Genomic DNA, 22,775 nt, shown 5'->3' on the forward strand with positions numbered 1-22,775 from the left:
GCTCTCCTCAGCTTCTGTCCTTGGGTGTCTCAGTGGTGTCATGAACCACCTTTTTAGGGGATAACCTTTGTCCCCAGGAGCCAACCATCCAAGCGAGCTGGAGCAATGAAGAGTCTTGGCACTGGGAGTGACGGAGGATGTAGGCATCATGACTGCTTCCAGGATACTTGGCACAAACTTGCAAAATCTGACTCTTATAATCACATGCAATCTGGACATTGAGAAAATGGAAGCCCTTTCTATTGACAAAGGCACCCGGCTCCCCCTCTAGTGCCTTTATGGGCACATGCATGCAGTCAATAGCTCCCTGGATGTGGGGAAATCCTGCAATTGCAGCTAAGCCTCTCACTCGCTCAGCCTGGCTGGATTTGTTGTTCCGCAAATGAATGAATGTACTGACCCTTTAGAAAAGAATGTCAGTTACCAGCTTGGGCAGGCGATTGGGTGATACCATGTAGAACACCCACTGACCCCTGGAAAGAACCTAAGGTGTAAAAGTTCAGGGCAACTGTAACCTTAAGGGCCACTGGCATAGGGTGGCCACCTACACAGTTGGAGGTGATCTCTGGACCAATCATCTGGCATATGGAGGTGACAGTCTCCCTGGAGAGGCACTCCTTCAGCATTGAATCTCAGACATATCCAGGTAGCACGAGCGCTGCCTGCAGACTCTGCCTGCTGGAAAATGACGCCTTCTTTGGACCCTTCTGCCTTGCACTTCCTGCTGGCCCTGCACGCCTATAGGCTCTCGATCCACGGGTCCCACTCTGGGACACTGCCAGTGGGAAACAGGCCTCCTCTCCCTTCTGGCCCTCTCTTCCTCTTCTGAGGAGGTCCCTCAAGCAGAGTAAACAGTCCCCATTTTTGTGCTGGTGTTTCCACAGGTTTCTGCAGTGAAGGGGCTTATTGGCAGATCTGCAAATGATATCAGAGAGTTCTCCTGAACAACACAAAAATGTAACAAACTATCTATAAACCAGCTCCAAACCACACACAGACAAACTCCTAGCTACTCACCTTTGCATCCACCTGTGGGCCTTATATCCTGCCCTGGATGTAGAATCCATGAAAAACATGAAGGCTGCCTGGCCAAGTGGTCCATGCGCCAAGCATAAAAACGCATGGGCCACATAAAATCGCAGTCAATTGCCCTTTAAATGATCTCAACTGGCCCTTTAATTGTCGGTGGGCGGGCTTTCAACTTCCATATGCGCCCGCTGACCAAAATATTGCAAGGTGGCGCGATGAAGTCGGGAAGGCCTCCCGACGTTGTTGCACCCCATTTTATGAATGACCGGGACCACCGGAGGCCTGCTCCGGAAATGCAAAATTCTGGTCATGGACTGTCATTCCTGTAACTCGTTCTCCCTGACTCCAAACATCAAGAAAACCGTGGTTTTTAAACAAGGTGTTTGCACCTCGCCCCTGATCACACTAAATAACACCCGGCTGGATGTGGTGAGCAAATTCTGCTACCTTGGGTCCACAATGACAGACAATCTGTCCCTTAATGCAGAACTTGATACTTGTATAGGGAAAACAGCTACCACCTTTGGCTGACTCACGAAATGCACATGAAATAACATCAAGCTGACCCTTAGGACCCAGCAGATGGTTTATAAGGCCTGTGTTCTCAGCATCTTGCCGTATGGCTGTGGAACATAGACGACTTCCAGCTATCGAGGAAAGAAGATCCACAATTTCCATTTTTGCTGCCTGTGGCGCATTTTGAGTATAACCTGGCAGAACAAAATCATGAATGTGGCAGTCCTCTCAAGGGCAGAGCTGCCAACTTTGTTAGCACTCATCAAACAGAGATAGACAGCTCTGTTGGCTCAGACATCATGTCCGCAGGATGGAAGATGGTCGCATACCCAAGGACTTTCTGCATGGTGAGCTGGCGGAGCCAGATGACCAGTGGGATGTCCAAAGGTCCACTTCAAGGATTCTTGTAAGTGTGACATGAAGGCCCTGGACATCAGTTATCACACCTAGAAGTCACTAGCTGATTTCAGAGAAAAATGGTGATGCCTCCAGCGGGCTGGAGTGCACCAGCACGATGGCCAGTGGCTACAGCAGCTAGGCAACACCAAGCAATGGGGCATTAGGGTCAGCAGCTGCCTCCAATCCAGCTGGCAGCAATGCGTGGGGGCACCAAGACATAGCATTCACAAACAGCAGTTTAAGTCACTTTGATCACATAAGGCGTTGTCATGGGTAATTATATTTCCTTGGCAAGCGTATACTGGATCATTTGTATATTTGTCTTCATTATAAAAATGTCTCATTCTGTGCAATGGGGTTAATGTGTTTCATGCATTTGATAGGGAAGAGACCTGGGAGTCGCATGTGACACAGAGGAAGAACTGCAAATTATTTCAGAGATTGGACCTTGACTTAAGGGTGGCAGGATTGCCTTATCAGGGAAGATCAGTAGGGTGGCATACCCCTTACCATCACCTTGACTCCTTGCTTTGGATGTCTAGCTGAAAATTCTCTGGATCAAGGCCTCCCTGCCTCCCCTAAGCATCCTCAACCCACAATCACACTTATTGGAAGCTTCATACATGGCACTTGTGGCAAAACCTGCCCCTCAAGGATTGGCCTCTTCAGCCATTAGCAAAGGTGCGCCATCTGAAGCCACCCCATCTGGAATGGATTCTTAACCAGCCTGTCCATCATCTTTCATAGATGGAAGAATTCCGACGATGGCTGCATAGGATTTATTTTCCTGAAAGGTGATAGTAGAAAATTGACCTTGGGAAGAAAGCTTTCAGATCACAGGATTGTCAACTGGCAAAAATATATCAAAATGTTGGAATTTAAATTACAAGAGAAAATGCAGACACTAGAAAAATTAAACAACAAATTAATGCCCTGAAACTATTTTCATTTATGTTTTTTGTGATTTTGCAATTTTAAAAAAAAATGTTAGTCCTTTACTCATGTTGTTCATTGGATCTATTGCAGAATCTTAGAGTGAAGGTAAACTGTCATATTCCCAAGGCTACAAAATCTCAATAAATGTTGAGAGCAAGGAATCTGGAAACACAGCAGGAGAAAAGAGAAACCAGTAGAAATGAAGGGGATGGTGAGCTGGATGACAACAGAAGAGGATGATGGGAAAGGTGGGGTGAATAATTAGGAAGGATAATCAGACTTTTTGGATATAAGTAGATGTTGTCAGGTGTTTCATCCCAGTACATACAACCCAATGCCAAATCATTAACTGATCCAAAATTGACTGTTTCTATGATAAGCAGCTGCTATAAATTACACATGGCTGTCTGACCAAATTTCAGGTTAGACTCACTTAAACAAATTGAAGTCTCTTTGAACTCCTCAGCTTTGCTACAATACAGGTCATTTTGCTTAATTAAAATACTGACTGACCTGGCTGTCTACACTGTGGTTGACCAGTTCCAGGTGGTGTCCTAGTCCCAGGAATTTCCTGTCCCCTTTCATCCACACACCAGCAGTAGCCTGTGCTGCCGTGACATTGCAGGATTCTGAAGTTCCCTTCTCCATCACACTCAGGGATATAGGCTCCAACAAGAGGTTGAGATCCACGCAGCCTCAGCTCTGTTTGCAGCCTCTCTCGGTGCTGTTCACAAACAGTCTTTGGACGTTCAGTGACAGCTAAACAAACAAAGAGATGGATTTTGTAACAAACAAGCAAATTGGCTCTTTTTTGTATAATGTTACATGAGGTTCAAACATGCAGACAGCATGACGATTTTGAAACAGCTTTTTTATTGCACTGACATCAATTAATTATAAACATTAATAGAGCAGCTTAACTTAAAGGAACAAACTATTTACAATGGATATTCACGGCTAATGCACCAGATCCACCATGGTTCCATCAAGAGCTTAACTCCTGATCTCTAATCAACAAGATAGTATGGTTTAATTGGTGGAGCTCCTATTGCTAACTTCCCGTGACCACATGAACGCGATTATCTTCTCTCCCAGGCACCTCTTCTTGTGGCCTCTCGAATTGAGGGGTGCTGTTTAGCCGATCTGCCAGGTTGTCTGCAGCTGTTTGCTTGATCCACTGCCACTTCGTGTTACAGCCAACATTAGAAGCTTCGGTCAGTCCTATTTGTGGCCTGGGCGCCTCGATGTTGTGACTCACTAGCCTTGGACTTCTGCTCCTGCTCCTTGCTGCTGCTCTGCTCTTCTCACTCTCTCCCAGGCTTCTAGCCTCCCTGCTTATCCAGCCCATGCTCTGGGCTTTAGACTCTGCCCCCAGCCTGTCGAGAGCATCTCCTCTCATCCCAAGGGGGACCCACAGGGCCAAACGAGTTTCCTGCCTGGCATCCTCCTGGGCCAACAACCTCAGCTGGCGGAGACCCAGTGCCCCGCAGGCAATGCCCGGCATTGGATGGGGCACAGCAGCCAGCCCCGTTCCAATGTTGGAAGTCGGGACCCAAGGTCCTGCTCACCTCCCCCTCAAACACATACATGAAGGTTGTCACCAGTCTAATTAAAGGAACGAAAACACCTCTAAGCCGATATGCTTTCATACTCGATGCACTTTACGTAACACTGTAAAATCTTCATCTGAAATCACCTCCCATTCTGTAAGTGAAGGGATGCAGCTGCACACACCAGTATTCAGATTTTCAACCAGAGTTATATAGTTCATTGCAGACAACATGCGAAGCCTTTTCTCCATTATTTGATAACTGTTCTTTTATGAGTATTATTGTGAGGAACTGTTATAGCAGCAAATTCTTGCAGAAAATATTCTTCCTGGAGTCTAACTGGGCAGAGCTTTGGTAGAATGTGCCCGTGTAGGATTTATTGCTGGATTATGACAGATGACAGAAAAATGTATGTCAGATGATTTTTAACTGACAAAATGTTACAGTTGCAGCAAATAACCAATTAGATTTGGGGAGGCAGTGGCGTAGTGGTGTCTCTAATCCAGAAATCCAGGGTAATGCTCTGGGGGCCTGGGTTCAAACGGCAGATGGTGAAATTTGAATTCAATAAAAAATATCTGGAATTAAAAATCTAACGATGACCATGAAACCATGTTGATCGTCATAAAAACCCATCTGGTTCACTAATGTCCTTCAGGGAAGGAAATCTGCCATCCTTACCTGGCCTTCACGTGTCTCCAGACCCACAGCAATGAGGTTGACTCTTAAATGCCCTCTGAAATGGCCAAGCAAGCCACTCAGTTGTATCAAAACCACTAAAAACGAATCAGTAAGGAATGAAACCGGTCGGACCACCTGGCATTGACCTAGGCACCGGAAACGACATGAGCAAATTCAGCCCTGTCGACTCTGCAAATTCCTCCTTGCAAGCATCTGGGGGCTTGTGCCAAAATTGGGAGAGCCGTCTCACAGACTAATCAAGCAACAGCCTGACATAGTCATTCTCATGGAATCATACCTTACAGGTAATGTCCCAGACACCACCATCACCATCCCCAGGTACGTCCTGTGCAACCGGCAGGACAGACCCAGCAGAGATGGCGGCACAGTGGTATACAGTCAGGAGGGAGCTGCCCTCGGAATCCTCAATATTGACTCTGGACCCCATGAAATCTTATGGCACCGGGTCAAACATGGGCAAGCAAACCTCCTGCTGATTGCCACGTACTGAAGCAGTCCATGTTCAAATGCAGCAAGACCTGACAATATCCAGGCTTGGGCTGACAAGTGGCAATTAACATTTATGCCACACAAGTGTCAGGCAATGATCATCTACAACAAGAGAGAATCTAACCATTGTCCCTTGACATTCAATGGCATTGCCATAGCTGAATCCCCCACTATCAACATCCTGGGGCGGGGGTTACCATTGACCAGAAGCTGAACTGCACTAGCCGTATAAATACTGTGGCTCCAAAAGCAGGTCAGAGGCTAGGGATCCTGTGGCGAGTAACTAGCCTCCTGACTTCCTAAAGCCTGTTCACCAACCACAAGGTACAAGCCAGGAGTGTGATGGAATACTCCCCACTTGCCTGGATAGGTGCAGCTCCAACAACATTCAAGAAGTTTGACACCATCCAGGACAAAGCAGCCCACTTGATTGGCACCCCTTCCACAAACATTCATCCCTCCGCCACTGACGAACAGTAGCACCAGTGTGTACCATCTACAAGGTGCACTGCAGGAATTCACCAAGGCTCCTTAGACTGCACCTTCCAAACCCAAAACCACTACCATCTAGAAGGACAAGGACAACAGACACATGGGAACACCACCACCTGGAAGTTCCCACCCCAAGCCACTCACCACCCTGACTTGGAAATATATCGCCGTTCCTTCACTGTCACTGGTTCAAAGTCCTGGAACTCCCTCCCTAACAGCACTGTGGGTGTACCTACACAACGTGGACTGCAATGGTTCAAGAAGGCAGCTCACAACCACTTTCTCAATGGCAACTAGGGATGGGCAATAAATGCTGGCCCAGCCAATGACACCCACATCCCATGAATGAATAAAAGAGATTTCTAAGGGTTTCTTTCTTTTTAATCCTTTATTCTTATCTGTTTGTTTATTGCTTCTATTCCTGAATCTTGGAGTCAAGATATAGGGGCATTTTTCTGAAGCAGATAACCTGAATAAATGGTGAATTAATTTGGTGAGATCAAGGAGGTCAGAGAAACATCAGTGGAAAAGAGATCAGTTGCAATGAATGATACAAGGGGTTGGTTAACCACAGAAGAGGAAGATGGCAGAGGGATGGGGGAAATAATTAGTTATCAGGCTTTTTAGATGCAAATGAATGTGATCAGATCTTTTGTTGCAGTCATACTCACAGCACAATGCCAAATGATAGTGGAAGGCCATTCATAATCACAGGAGATAACAAATCCTAGATCAGTTTTTATCAATTACACACAGGTGTTTCTCCAGGCTCCAAGATAGACTCATTTTAAAAAAAATAAAGACACTTTCAACTCCTCAGTTTTTGCCAGAATGCTGATCATTTTGCTTAATTAAAACACTGACTGACCTGGCTGTCCACACTGTGGTTGACCAGTTCCAGGTGGTGTCCTAGTCCCAGAAATTTCTTGTCCCCTTTCATCCACACACCAGCAGTAGCCTGTGCTGCCGTGACATTGCAGAGGCCTGAAGTTCCCTTCTTCATCGCACTCAGGGATATGGAGTCCAACAAGAGGGGTTAACTCAGATTGCAGTCTCTTGCAGTGCATATTCACAAACAGTCTTTGGATGTTCACTGCCATGCCTCTCCATCACAGTCACAGCGCTCCATCCATCAGGTGAACACATTCCATTACTTCCCCCCCTTGTAGGAAAATTGAACACAGGATACCAGGGAGAGCAGGGAACTGGAGGTGGTCATGCAGTCATCTCCATTTTGACAACAGGAGAAGAGGATGTGCTGAAAATCAGTGAAGCTTTGATATGCCTGGCTGTCGGAGATAGAGGGATGGGTGCCTGCTAGCTACCTCATGATGGAATGAAACGTCAGACAGCCACATGGCATACAACACTCAGTAATGCTGCCTTGATGTCAACAGCAACTGCAATATGACCATGTGCATAATGATAACTTCAAGCATTCTGACTGAGACAGGGCTTATTCATGCATGCTTTTTATTTTCCACAGTGCCTTCATGCATTCATCAGACAATGATTGAGGTAGTCCACAAAAACGCTGACTTCTCAGGGGAGCTCACTCTAAGGGTGCTCAGTTACAGGATTTATAGATACCATGTACCAACTCAGATACTCACACTTTAGTGGGATAAGTTAGAGAGATAGTTCGATTTTTAACATGGTGACTCACACTTCACAAGCCAAAAAGAGATGGTGAAATCATGGACAACAGTAGAGAGTCTGCATCATAGGCCCAGCATACTCTCCAAGGTCTGTTCAGCTGGATGTAGATGCTGTAGCCCAGGGGCTGTCGATGAACAGGATACCTGTTGAGCAGCAACAGAGAACGTACGGTGTGCTGGCAGACATTCCAAGTGCACTTACATGATTGCGGAGAGGAGAGGAGTCTGTCTCAGGCATGGTTCAGTAATGTTGCAGGTCTTCAACGATGATGACTTCAACAATGGAAAGAATGGCCTGGAGCATCAGTTGTGACAATCATGTGAAGGAATGCTGTTAATTCATTCTGAAGCCAGGTGGTGAAGTAGGAAGCCAAACAACAATCTTTTTACTTAATACTAGATTTATTTACAGATGCAACATTTCACTTGCCTGCCTCCTCCCTAACCAACACCCTGTGTCCCAGCAGTTTTTCTCTTTTTAGAAAAACAAAACTCAATAAATGAGGGGGTGATGGCCCCTGGTGGGGCACTGTAAGAAAAGATCAAAATTTTCAAAAAGAAACTTACAAAATCAAATCAAATGTCATTTCCAGAGTTGATGATACACTCCAGCCCCCATGACGCCCACCAGTCGCAGAATAGTTTTTCTTAATATCTGCTCAAGGTGCTTAATCAATCAATGAGCTTTACCTGTGTATCCTTAACATTGATAATACAATTAACATACCATTAATACATGCAGGCCTTCAACAATGGCTTGAGCATTCTGAACGCCATCTTAAATAAAATGAATGATACCCTAGCCTTGCCTTTCATCACCCCACTAATCTGCAGCAAAGTATTCTCCAACAGGTTGCTAGCAGGGAAGTGCAACTGGGCCATGGGAGGGATGATGGTGAAGGGGACACAGAAGCGGGGGACATCACACAAAGCACTTCCACTTCTCACCCACTTCCTTCACCTTACTCAGCATCCCACATGCTGCCTCATGTCCCAAAGGTTGTGTCAGCCCCTGCGCAGATACAAGTGGAACAGTCTTTGCCATGGCTTTCATGGGCTCCAAAACCTAGAAGGACGTCAGCCAAGAGCATCTTGGCAGTCAGAGTGGGATTCTAAACATCCTGCATGTAACTCTGATGAAGCCCAAACATTGCAACATATGGAAGCACCAGGAGAAGGAAAAATAAAGATTTATGGTTGCACTGAAGTGTGTCACACAGTGATTATATTATTATATTGCACCACTTTGTTACCATTTTGCATTCTTGATTGCTGGCTGCCAAATGGCCTTTTCGATTGTCTGTTGATGAATGGGTAAACACAGTAATCAATGGGGAGCTATGAAAGGGGTGCTAGGCTATTTACGACTCCTTTTGTATAAATGGCGTTGGGGGTGGAGGGGGTGCAAAAGTGGTTTTTGCAAATCGTTGTTAAGATTGGCCAGAATGAGGGAATCCCAGGCAGCAATATGCACCGTAGGTGGGCCTGCATCACCTTCTACCTCCTTGTCTTTCTTTTCCTCCTCCATCCTTCTCAAAGAGGACCTTTGCTTTGTGCCTTGCTCCTCCTGTGCAAAACTCATTGCTGTTTGAGATTATACAGAGTACAACACTCCGTAATCGTTCTGGAGACTTGGCTGCTGAGCATTGAAGGTGCCTCCAGATTTGTCCAGGTATCTGAAATGCATCTTCAGCATGCCAATGGTTTGCTCGATGCCACATCTGGTGGTGATATAACAGTCATTTTAAAGCTCCTGGGTCATTCTGCAGGTTTCTGGTGGTATCATCAGCCATATTTCAAATGGGTAATTCTTTTCTCTGAGCAGCCAGATAGTATCTCTGCTTCCAAATGCAAAGCCATCTGAGAGGCGGCCTGCCACTGGACAAAAGCATTATAGCAGCTCTCCTGGAATGCTGCACAAAATTCAGCATAAAGATCCTTTTGCACACCAACTGCACATTAGAGTGGAAGCCCTTGCGGTTGACAAATGCCCCTGTGTGATCGGGGGTGACTTAACTTGCCACATGTGTGCAGTCAATGGCGCCCTGTACCCATGGATGGCCAGCCAAAGGCGCAAACCTGAGCAGTCATTCATTCTCACTGGCATTATCGTAGGCAAAGTTGAAATAATTGGAGACCTTGACACACATTCCATCAGCCACCTGAGGTCTGCATTTGTGTGTTACCAACTGCGGGATCCTGCACTCACACTAGCAGAGCCCTGGAAGGATTCACGAGGTGGTGATTTTGACAGCCAATGGGAAAGTGTGGTCGCCAGGTCAAGTAGGCAGCAGGTCTTATTCCAGCAGCCTGACAATGTCTTCCACCACCTGATATACAACACCCTGAACCTCCTGAGGCACTGGTGCTCAGTCATGTAGAAGAGGCTAATCCTCTGTCTGTTGACCATGTGTGTTGTTTATGACCTCCTTTGAGTTGTGTCTGCTTGCTCATCCCCCTTCTCCTGTGGAGCTATAGGTCTGCGAGCAGCAGCGTAGTGTAAGCAATGTAAGCAGAACCCCCATACTGATCTGATAGATCAATGTTCCAAAGTGCAGCTCAAACCTCCAAAGTGCAGATGGCATTTCCAAAATGTGTAAAACAACCTCTTAGCACAAGTACAGTGAACAAACGCTTGCCCACAAGCAGATTAGAAAGTAGCTGTGAGTGCCAAATATATTGGCATATTTCCCTAAATTGACTTCAGTCCTCTCAACTGTCCCTGTTTTTGTTGTGCTTTCACTGGCAAGTTCCAGGAAACCAAAAAATCCAAGGTCCGCAAGTTAAAGTAGAAATCTAATTGAGCCGATTGACATTACTTATGTGGCAACCATCTTCTCCAGAGCTCACATGCAGCCTGATTGGCTCCAATCAAATGAGGAAGTCAGCGAATTGGAGCCAGCTTCCCAATACACCGTCAATATCACCAGCTCCCACCCGCTCCCAAACCTATGTGCTCCCAAATATTAAAATTAAGCCTCTTATGTCAAATGACAATTGAACAGCAAAAATGTAACGAGTGCAGCAAATAATTACCATAGATGTCAGCATATAGACCAACCTTGAAGTCTCGAAAAATCCCTCCAGAAACAGGGGTCAACTTATATGCTGAATATAAAAGTGAATGGCCGCCGTGGGTGTGGTTGGGCGCCATTTTAAAATGTCATTGGCATCTGACACAAAGAGTTGGCGTATCTTAAACTCCAAAGCATTTTCACAACACAGCCTGTATCGCCTGCTTGATTCCTTGCACCCAGTTATAAGTAAGTAAAACCCACATTTGTGGGGTGAAAAATTGAGGCTGACTACTAATGCAAGTGCTGCATGTCATGGCTGAAAAGCGGGAGGGGCGTGACTGACTTATACTCCATGTATATGCAAAACACATGATTTTTGGAGCTGGGAAAATGGGGTCATTTTATGCATCGTGATTTACAGTATTTCGAACAGAGAAACTCACAGATGGGAGTAATTTTCATTTCACTGTGCAATGGTAATCTGATAAAGCAGATTGTTTTGTAGAACCTGCCTGATTTTCATTCCATTCAAATCAACACAATGAGATTGGACAGTTTTTGTAAAGGGCGGGTGATCCAAGGGGACAGGCTACTGACAAAGAGGCCGACATTCAAAATAACTTCCAGAGACTGGAATACTTAATGATGAGGAAGAAAACAAACAGTCTCAATGATTACATTATAAAAGCATTGAATTCTTTTTTGAAATCTTACTTTAGTTATCTGATCATAGAATGAGTACAGCACGGAAGGAGGCCATTCAGTCCGTCGTGTCTGTGCTGGCCCTCTGCACAAGCAATTCATCTAGTGCCACCCCTCCTGCCTTTTCCCCATTGTCCCTTAACTTTTTCCTTTCAGGTAATGATCCAATTCCCTTTTGAAAGCCTCACTTGACCCTGCCTCCACCACACTCTCGGGCAGTGCATTCCGGATCCTAACCACTTGCAGCTTGAAAAAGGTTTTCCTCTTGTCGCCATTGCTTCTTTGCCAATTACCTTAAATCTGTGCCCTCTCGCTCTCGATCCTTCCACCGATGGGAACAGTTTTTCCCTATTTACTCTGTCCAGACCCCTCATGATTTTGAATACCTCTATCAAATCTCCTCTCAACCATCTCTTCTCGAAGGAAAACAGTCCCAACTTCTCCAATTTATCCACATAACTAAAGTTCCTCATCCCTGGAACTGTCCTAATGAATCTTTCCTGCACCCTCTCTAATGTCTTTAAATCCTTCCTAAATTGTAGTGCCCAGAACTCGGCACAATACTCAAGTTGAGGCCAAACCATTGTTTTACACAAGTTTAACATAACTTCTTTGCTCTTGTACTCTGTACAAGGATGCCGTATGCTTTACTACCCACTCTCTCAACCTGTCCTACCACCTCCAATGATTTATGCACATATACACCCAGGTCCCTCTGCTCCTGCATGCCCTATAGAATTGTACCCTTTATTTTGTATTGTCTCTGTGCCCTTCCTATCAAATTGAATCACTTCACACTTCTCTGTGATATTTCATCTGGCCCTTGTCCGTCCATTTCACCTGTCTATGTTCTTTTGAAGTTCTACACTATCCTTCTGATGGTCCACAGTACTTCCAGGTTTCATGCCATCTGCAAATTTTGAAATTGGACTCTGTACTTGAAGGTCTAGGTCATTAATATATAGGAAGAGCAGGAGTCCTACCACTGATCCCTGGGGAACTCCACTATAAACATTCCTCCAATCTGCAAAACAACCATTCATCACTGCTCTGTTTCCTGTCACTCAGCCAATTTCATATCCATGTTGCTATTGTCCCTTTTATTCCACCATCTGTGCGCCACCTTATCGAATGCCTTTTGGGAGTCCATGTATGCATTACTCTCATCAACCCTCTCTGTTACTTCATCAAAGAATTCAAGCAAGTTAGTGAAATATGATTTGCCCTTAACAAATCCATCATGGCTTTCCTTAATTAACCTGCTTTTGCCCAAGTGACTAGCAATTTTTTTCCGAATTATTGTTTCTAGAAGCCTCCCCACCACCAAGGTTAAACTGACTGGTTTATAGTTGCTGGGCTTATCTTTACACCCTTTTTTGAACAAGGTTGTAACATTAGCAATTCTCCAGTCCTCTGGCATCACCTGAGTCTAAGGGAGTCTCAAATATTATGGCTGTGCCTCCACAATTTCCACTCTCACTTCCCTCAGTACCCTGGGATGCATCTCATCTGGTTCTGGTGCCTTATCAACTATAAGTACAGACAGCCTATCCAATACCTCCTCCTTATCATTTTAAACTATTCAAGTGTTTGAACTACCTCCGCTTTCACCCTGACTTGGGCAGCATCTTCTTCCTTGTTAAAGACAGGTGCGAAGTATTCATTTAGTACCTCAGCCATGTCCCCGCCTCCATGTGTAATCCCGTAACTGGCCAAAAATTAAGAAGTCTTGCGGGCACAATGGTGGTAGGGTACTGAGACACTGTTATGGTATGTACATCTATATGGAATGCACATCTATATAGATATCATAATATATTTTGTTCACTTGACTATTGTGTACATTATGTACATTTGTTGGGATGTCATCCTTCAGGAGGCATATTGCACTGTCATGTCTCATGTTTGGCAGTCATTGCTGAATGAAGGGGACTGGGGAGCATCTCACCTGTGTAGCAGTTTCTTAGCAGCTATGTCGGTGGGCACTAACACTGTGACCCTGAAGCTGAAGCCCATCTACCTCCACCCTCTGCCAACCTTGAGTTTCCTCCTATCTCCCTTGACCCTGCTCCTTCTCCCAATCATGAAGCATCCAACCATCATCCTTCACCTGCCTTCATTTTCCCTCAACCCTCCCTCAGAGACCATTGACCAGCTCCCCTATAGCTAGACCTGCTCTGCTTCAAACTCAAGGTCTCTTCCCTGACTGTTGGCCTGCCATGTGTGGTGCAGCTGCCTCCCTTGGACACACAGGGCGAGACCACTGCAACAATGGACCCCAACCTATGGGCAGAGCCTGGCTCCCTTAAGGCACCTCTTCCCCCACTACCCCCAAATGCCCCAGTGCCTTGCTGTGCTGCCACATGAGGACCCGAGCACAAGGCCCAGTCTCTTGCCAACCCAACCGCTGCACCGTTTGAAGACCCGAGCACCTCACTCTCCACCCCTGCCTGGTGCATTCCATTACCTTCCCCTGGTAACGCCCCCTGTGCTGGTGAGTCTGACACAGACAAAACTTCAACTTTGATCCAAAGATTGAACAATCTCACCTGGTGCACACCATCTTTAAGCTATCAGAAAACAGTAGGCATGAATTTCCTGTGCGCCAGTGACTTAATCTTGAAGGTAGGGCTTCATTTGGTGTGCTTCCAATTAATAAGTATTCATGCTATGCAAATAAATGGTAAATAGGTTCCTGCCAGCAGGCAGCATGTTGGCCGCTGACACGCCACCCACTTTATCTCATGAACTCAACCCGATGTCTGGAAACCGAGATTTCCGTTGAATTAAGTCACCCCGCCCACCACCTTTCACACTCTTACAGACCCCATTAAATACTGCCCATATTGCTGTAAAAAATTCTCCTGAACACACTTGCCCCTCTCTGCCCTTTACACTATGACTAACCCAGTCTATATTTGGATAATTAAAGTCTCCTGATATTCTCTTTTACATTGTAACCCTTTACTCTAAACTGCTTTGTTCACGGCATTAGTTTCTGAATCTTAGAGTGAAGATATACTGCTGAGGTTTTTCTGAGGTTGAATATCTGAACAAATGGTAATTCATTTGTTGAGAACAAGGAAACAGGAGATGTAGTGGTGGAATAGTCAAAACAAATGGTACAAGGAGAATTCTAAAATTGTTGACAATAGAAATACTGCTAGGAAGGCAGTGCGGAGGAGCTGAAATGATGAAAAAAGATAATCTGATCTACTGGATGTGAATATAAGGTGATAAGAACTTTTGTTCCAGTCATACCTAAGCTCAAGGTCAACCAATAGTGATAGGAACTGCATAGCCGCAGGAAATAACAGATCCTAAATTGGTTGTTTCCATAATGATCAGCTTCTCTGCATTATGCCTATTATTTTCCAAGCTCCAAGTTAGACTCAATTTAAAGCAAACGAAAGTCTCTTGGAACTCCTAATTTTTCTACAACATTGGTAATTTTTCTTAATTATGATACTGACTGACCTGGCAACCCACAGTGTGGCTGATTGATTCCAGGTGGTGTCCTAGTCCCAGGAATTTCCTGTCCATTTTCATACACACACCAGCAGTAGCCTGTGCTGCTGTGACATTGCAGAGGCCTGAAGTTCCCTTCTTCGTCGCACTCAGGGATATAGAGTCCAACAACAGGTTGAGATCCACGCAGGTTCAGCTCTGCTTGCAGTCTCTCTCGGTGCTGTTCACAAACAGTCTTTGGTCTTTCATTGTGTTCTAATTAAACAGACAGAAACTGGTTACAAAATAAGGATGCGTATCATGCAAATTGGGCCATGCAATATCTCCTCAAGAACACTACACGCTGTCATCCGTCCATTTATAGAAAGCACACGTGTAAACCAATGTAATACAAACACATTTCACATGATATAGTTAATTCATCGCCTCAAATTGATCCAAGTTCTATCAACAACAACTTCTATTTATATATCACCTTTAACGTAATGAAACATCCCAAGGCCTTTCATAGGATCATTATAAGACAAAGTATGACACTGAGCCACAATAAGGAGATATTATATCAGGTGACCAAAACCTTGGTCAAAGAGGTAGATTTTAAGAAGTGTCTTGAAAGAGGAAAGCTGGATAGAGAGGTGTAGGGTGGAAATTCCAGAGCTTAAGGCCTAGGCACCTGAAGGCACAGCCACCCATGGTGGAGAAATTATAATTGGGAATGCACAAGAGGCCTGAATTGGAGGAGCACAGATATCTTGGATGGTTAAGGGGTTGGAGGAGATAACAGATAGGGAGGGGCAAGGCCATGGAGGAAATTGAAATCAAGGATAGGAATTTTAAAATCAAGATGTTGCTTGACTGGGAGCCAATATAGGTTAACAAGACAAGGGTGATAAGGTGATCACAACCACGGATACAGCTGTACCCACCAGTATTTTCAGCTCATGTTATATTGCTCCATACATGGTACAAACCTAAATTTTTGTGTGTATCATTTGATAGATGCTAGTTTATGAGAGTCTATTGTTTGGAATGGTTACAGCTGAAATATCTCAAAAAAATCGTTAAATGGAATTGGAAAGAATCTGGTTGGCAGAACATTACTGAGTAGGATTTTTTTGTGGGATATGATTGGGAACAAAATTGAAATTGATAGGTAAGAAAACACACACAAGCCATTGACCTTCACTCTGCCAGGGCACCTAACAGCGTAGGTTAGTCTTACCCTTACACATTTAAATGTTTTAAATTTTGCATGGCAAGTTGCTGAAAGTGTCAGGTGAACATCACAGTGAGGGAAACCGGGTATCTGGGACTTGAGCGCACAGAGTAAGCAGCTGTCCACCCCCTTAACCACAGATTGAAAGATCATGAAAATAACAGCTCAATTACTGAAAATAATGTGTGGATTGATTTAAAGTCAAATCAAGTGTAGAAAAAGAAATGAGTGAGGGAAAGAGAGATTATATTAAGAGAGAGAAAAATGAGAAAAGTAAAAAGAAAAAAACTACAAGTTTTACATTTTTAAATCTCCAACAATTAATAGTTGAAGGAATGAGATTCCATACTTGTAATAGTTAATTTTCAATGTTACAGAGGATGATTGACTGTAACTAACACTTACCATGTTGGTAAAAGTGTAATTATACACTAAATGGCTTAACTCTCTGTGGCACATTTAGTTCATACCTATCATTTAAATGCAGCAACTTAATGCATTTCAATAGTGAGGCAGACAGTGAGATATCGCTTTCTGTATGAATCAAAATCTAGCATAAGCAACTTCCACCCAAACTTCTGGTTAGTTGCACCCCAATTGAAAGATAAAGCAAATAAACAAAAAGCAGAGGATAACCATATGATAAACTGACAGGATGACAGTTCTAAAGGACAATGGACCTGTAATTTTACCCCATTTAAGATTTCAGCAAATCAGCAGTTTAGTGAGATAACAACTATGATTGAATTAAACTACAGCTGCTGACCTGGGGGTCCACACTGTGGTGGATTATTTCCAGGGTGTGTTCTGCTTCCAGGAATTTCCCTTCCCCATGCATCCACACACCAACACTGGCCTGTACTGCTGTGGCACTGTAGGGGCCTGAAGTTGCCCTGCTCATCACACTGAGGAACATGCATTCCAAAGTGTGGTCGATTCCCATGGGGGCTGAACGCTGCTTCCACTTTCTCTCGCTGCTCCTCACAAGCAGTCTTTGGCCGTCCTGTAAGTTCTAAAGGAAGACATTTCTGTCAGCTATGCCGCATGAAATACAGTGCTTCAGACTACAACAAGATCATAAAAGTAGCATTGCAATCCCACCCTGCCCCTACCCCCAATATCTTTTTTTTTGAAAAATATACTTTATTCATAAAATATCTGGAAGAACATTCTAAAACATTTCAAAATCACCATCACAAAAGTACAATCAGTTTCAACTTTTACACATGGATCACAAGGTGCATCAATACAATCAATGAATATTACAATTATTTCAATATGGTCAATGCAGACAATCAGACAATGGTATTGGAGTTATCAACATACATCATGTTGCACTCTGAGGTGCTTCAATACAATTATAATACAATTAGTATTCAATGCGTACATTCATTTTGAGCTGTACAGCCTGAGGGGCTCTCAACAGTTCCCAGCCCCTCGGTGCACTGTGGCAGAAAGGTTTTAGACAGCGACCCTTCCCCATTGCGCCTTTGCAGCGGTTGCCCCAAGCTTTAGTGCATCCCTCAGCACGTAGTCCTGGACCTTGGAATGTGCCAGTCTGCAACACTTGGTCGGGGACAACTCTTTGTGCTGGAAGACCAACAAGTTTCAGACAGACCAAAGAGCGTCTTTCACAGAGTTGATGATCCTCCAGCTGCAGCTGATGTTTGTCTTGGTGTGTGTCCCTGGGAACAACCCGTAGAGCACAGAGTCCTGTGTCACAGAACTGCTCGGGATGAACCTCGACAGAAACCACTGCATCTCTCTCCAGACCTTCTTTGCAAAGGCACATTCCACAAGGAGGTGAACAACAGTCTCGTCCCCACCACAGCCACCCCCAATATTGTACAGAACACAAATGTCCCACATCCCCAGTCTGTGCTTAGTTAACCTTCTCAGAATGGAGGACATTAGGGCACTACTATACCTTTAAGTTAGAGAAAGGAAAGTTGACCACAATTCATAACTCATGGGCAGAATCTTGTTACAATGGCGTGTGTTCCAATGGCGGGACCGGAAACATATGGGACTTCCGACTGGAAGTGAGACAACTGACCATGCAGTCACATGGTGGTCAGCCAGTTAGCTATGCAGAGTCGAGGGGCACAGCCAATTGTGTGACGGGGGCAGACAGGAAGTCACTGACCCTGCCATTACCTCGCGGTTGTCGAAGGTCTGGGCGCCATATTTAAACAACAGTCAGATGGGCACCTACTCCCTACAAGCCAGCAGCATCATTCTGTCTGTCTAAGTGGAGGATCTTGAGCTTGAACTGCTAGCACCCTCTCCCCACCTGCCAGACTTTGTTCCCTGGAGCTGCAAGTCATCACCCTAAACCCTCCCTCAGTCACCTTTGGCTTTCCTCCATCACCGTATCCCTGCCTTCTGTGACCCTTGAGCCACCAACCATCACCCTCTGTCAACCTAGAGCCACCATCATCCTCTACTCTTCCTCCATCACCCTTGATCTTCCCTCCATTACCCTTGACTCTCCTTGCATCTGTACTGATCTGCACTCATTCACCCTTGATCTCCCCTTTATCATGCAGGAGGTGCCTACAGCCCTCTATAGTCCAGCTCACTCCCTCTATCCCCCACAACCCTTCTTAGGGCCATCACGACCTGACCTTCGTCCCCCAGACAGCCATGTCCTGACCTCCCTTTGAGAAGCAAAACACTGTCGCTTGGGGATTGTTGAATCAAAGGGCAGAATTTTCCCTTCATGGACTAAGTCTCATGGCAGGGGTGGGAATGGGGAGTGTTTCCCGCTGTGGAGGATGCCGGGAATTCGTCCAGTATCATATAATCCTGGCCTCATTAATAACACAGTCAAGTGTTGCCTCATATTTGCGCGGTGGGGCCGGCTGGGTGGCATGTGCCCCGCCATCATATCCGGCTGCCATATTTAAAAGGTGCCATCGCACTGATCGAGGAGATGGCCAGAAGAGGCCAGAAGAGGACAGAAGAGTTCAGCGATGCCTCCCTGGGCATCCTCCTCAACCAAGTGGAGGCCAGGGGGGACGTCCTCTTCCCAGCAGATGAGGGAAGGAGGCTGAGCAGGGAGACAAACCCTGTTTGGGAGCAAGTCTCCGGGGCAGTAAGTGCCCAGGGCCTCCAGCGGTGGACTGCCCCAGCAATGCCACAAGAGTTGAATGACCTCATCTGCTCCACCAGAGTAAGTAAACTCTCAGCAGCTCACTCTCACCTCAATGAATGGTACAGGGGATGTAGGCCTCAGTGGCACTGTGATAAGGTCATGCCACATAGCCCCATCCACTCTGCAGGTGGAGAGGTCAACATGGCTCCCTCACCCTTCCACACAGAGAGCTCACACGCTGTCTGGAAAGTGGGGGGGAATGGGGGGTATGGGTTCAGGCATTGAGGGCATCAGCAAACAATGCTAGTAACATGCCTCCTGTGAGGCTTAGCCTTCAATCTGCATGGGCTCATTGCTCTGGAGGGTGCAGGCCCAGAACCCTTGTGGACAACCTGCAGTGCATCAATCACATGGCACACAATCCAATGGGTTACTTGTAAGACTGGAAAGCATGAGAAAGAGATGTGAAATTGCTATATACAATTAAATGCTAAATACAATTGCTCTCAACCCCATCTCTCTTTGCGCAGGAGTAGTGAAGCCATAATTCTAGACAGAGGAAGAAGACAGAAGAAGGAGGGGTTCAGCCACATTTGAAAGAACTGTCTGACTTCGAGGAGTGGGCAATCCAGCTGGCAGGGCTGGAGCGGGACAAGTCCATCAGAAATGGAGAGATTGGCTTGCAGCCTCCATCCAGTAAGGTTCCATGCATAGAAACCTCAGGGTCAAGCATTCCTCCATGTTGGACACAGCTCATGCAGTCACTCACTCTCTCCTCTCTCATTTACAGGTGCCACCAGAAAGACGGCAAGGCCTGTGACTCAGGAAACCCTGCCCAACTCTGAAACAAGCCCAGAGAGGAGCAAGGACATCGTTGATGAAGAAAGTGCATCTGTAGAAGCGTCACAGCAGACACCTGCACCCTCCACCAGCCCAGAGACACACACCTCGGTAGGTTTTAGTGCTAGTTTAGGAAGGGCCTCACATTTTGGTGGTCACTGCATGGACATTTGTCCGCAGCAGGAGGAGGCGGTGTCAGCCAAGCTTACCGGCACTTGGAGGAGTGCTTTGGAAGTGACATCTGCGAGGTTTGAGTCCAATGAGGGCCTCTGGAATCAGCCTTCCAAGTGATGCTGGAGAGGCTGCAAGAGTTGGGGGAACATGTGACAGAGATGTCAGAGGCCCTCAACAGGGTGGCACACGATGTGAAGGAGACCATCGGCCTGCTGGCTGATGAAGTGCTGCTGACCTGTGTACACATTGAGGTCTCCATGGGGAGGATGGCGGACTCCATGGAGATCCAAGTCCAGGGGATTCTGCTGGAGATGCGTGCAGATCTGCACTCCATCGCGGTAGCCATGGGTGAGCTTTTGCAGTGGCTCTGCGAGAGGGGGATAGGGCACCTCAACTTCCCTCCAGGTGCCTCTTCCCCTCAAGGAGTCAGGCAGGGGCCTTTGGGCACCCAAAGGGAGGAGAAACAGCTATTGGACACCCCTGGGACATCCACTCAGGACTCTCTGAGAGTGTCCGGCCCTTCGGAATCCCCTTTGCCTGTGTCCCCTTCAGCATCGTCCTCTGTGACAGAGGGAACAGCTGCCCCACAGCAGGACAGCCAAAGTAAGCTGGCTTCCAGGCCTCAGGTCTCCAGAGGACAGCCACCAAGGTCATCCAAGGCAACAGGCCAAACAGCTCAGCAGGCTGCCTCCAACCCTGCTGCAGATGTCAGGGGAGCACCTAGAAGTGGTAGGGAAAGAAAATTTAAGTTCTGAAATAACAAGATATACTTTGATTGCTACACATGTCAAACTTTTATAAATGTAGTTCACTTGCACATTAATCATGTCTGATGTGGTTTATTAAGCCTGTATGCGGCCCCCAAGCCCCCTAGTGACATCTGCGGGACAGCCCATGTACCCCAGAATCAAGCATGTGCAGGGAGGTAAAGTTCTTTGCCTGGGGGCCCTTGCAATCCATGTGCATGAAGTCTCCCACGCACACTGAGCCTTTGCCCTTCACGCTTTCATCTGTCCGAAGGCCCTAGCATTGTAAATACAACATGCTGGGTTCCTCTTCAGTTGTCCAGTTGAGATGACCTAATTCCCATGCAGCATCTCTAGATCTCCACCACAAGGCTGTGCATAGTTGCGACCAGCCATGGTGATAGTAACATTGAAGGTGCAGTCTAACACCTTTTCCCCTCCCCCTGTCACCCACTCCCTCTCCTCCAAAACCACTGACGCCCTCCCCCAGGAATTACTCTCGACCTCCCTACCGTCATCCTTCAGCACTCACACATCACCTTCCATCCCGTCTAGGTAAATGTAGAGGTCCCCTACACTTCTGAACATCCCACCCCCATAACGATAGACATGACCCCCCCTCATCCTTCTAACCCCACCCCCCCGAATCCGAGCGACTATCCCTGCCAACAACCCCGGCGCCCTTCACGTGACATCGTTGCACCCTCATCCTCCCACGCTACTGGCTCCCACTGCCCCCCTGTAACCATCACCATCCCCTCCTACCACCGCTACTCTTTCCCCCCTTTTAACTCGCAACCCAACATGACCCTCCCACTCCGTACCAGCTCACCCATTGCAAGATCCCTGCTGTATCTCTCTTTCCCCTAGCACTCCCAACTTCCCCAGCCCCCCTCTAGGCCTTCATATCCACCCCACTTCTTCATCCCCTCCTCCCTGTCTTCCTCCACCCCCCCTCCCCCACAACTGCTGAAAGGTTCTCATCGCCCAGCAGTACCTCCTGCAGACTTCCACCTGCAGCTTGATGATCCAGGCCCTGGGGGAAGTTGCTGCTGGGAGATCTAGGCCCTGGGGAAGTTGCTGCTGGGATATCCAGGCCCTGGGGGAAGTTGCTGCTGGGAGATCCAGGCCTTGGGGAAGTTGCTGCTGGGATATCCAGGCCCTGGGGGAAGTTGCTGCTGGGAGATCCAGATCCTGGGGGAAGTTGCTGCTGGGAGATCCAGGCTCTGGGGGTAGTTGCTGCTGGGAGGTCCAGACCCCGGGGGAAGTTGCTGCTGGGAGGTCCAGACCCTGGGGGAAGTTGCTGCTGGAAGATCCAGGCCCTGGGGAACATTGCTGCTGGGATATCCAGACCCTGGGGGACATTGCTGCTGGGATATCCAGACCCTGGGGGTAGTTGCTGTGTTGAGAACAGCCACCTCCTGGAAGCTGCTGTGCAGAGAAGATCCACGTGGTTGATGCTCCACCTGCCCAGTGCTGCGTGTGGTGTTCCAGTGTCCGGTCGCTGCAGGCTCCCACCTTCTCCTCATCCCCGCAAGCTGCCCCAGGCCTTCTGAAGGTGAGCGCCAGCTTTTACATGCAACATTGGCCCAGACATGTTCTGGACCAGCGTGATTTCCTGCTGGCGTTGCAGACAATCAGGCATGGGGCAAGTCCGATCAGGTCTTCATCTGCATCCCATAGCGGGATGTAAATCAGTTTCAAACCGGCCTCTGGCAGGAATTGTGACCCACCATGGAAGCCA

At 46.7% G+C, this 22,775-nt stretch overlaps 1 protein-coding gene across 17 annotated transcripts in view; it reads right to left on the minus strand.

The window, feature by feature from the left end:
• Positions 1-22,775, minus strand: part of nid2a (nidogen 2a (osteonidogen)) — a 174,824-nt gene that overhangs the window by 106,117 nt on the left and 45,932 nt on the right. For 15 of the 17 annotated variants that reach the window (XM_078562579.1, XM_078562584.1, XM_078562593.1 and 12 more), the window contains 3 exons: positions 16,941-17,186; positions 14,968-15,213; positions 3,394-3,639 (listed from right to left, as the gene is read on the minus strand). In XM_078562579.1, the coding sequence (XP_078418705.1) occupies positions 3,394-3,639; positions 14,968-15,213; positions 16,941-17,186 (738 nt within the window). The remainder of the gene's footprint in view (positions 1-3,393; positions 3,640-14,967; positions 15,214-16,940; positions 17,187-22,775) is intronic. The other 2 variants (XM_078562589.1, XM_078562578.1) reach the window with 2 other exon arrangements.

The sequence above is a fragment of the Cetorhinus maximus genome, chromosome 18, assembly GCF_964194155.1.
Source record: "Cetorhinus maximus chromosome 18, sCetMax3.hap1.1, whole genome shotgun sequence".
NCBI classification, from domain to species: domain Eukaryota; kingdom Metazoa; phylum Chordata; class Chondrichthyes; order Lamniformes; family Cetorhinidae; genus Cetorhinus; species Cetorhinus maximus.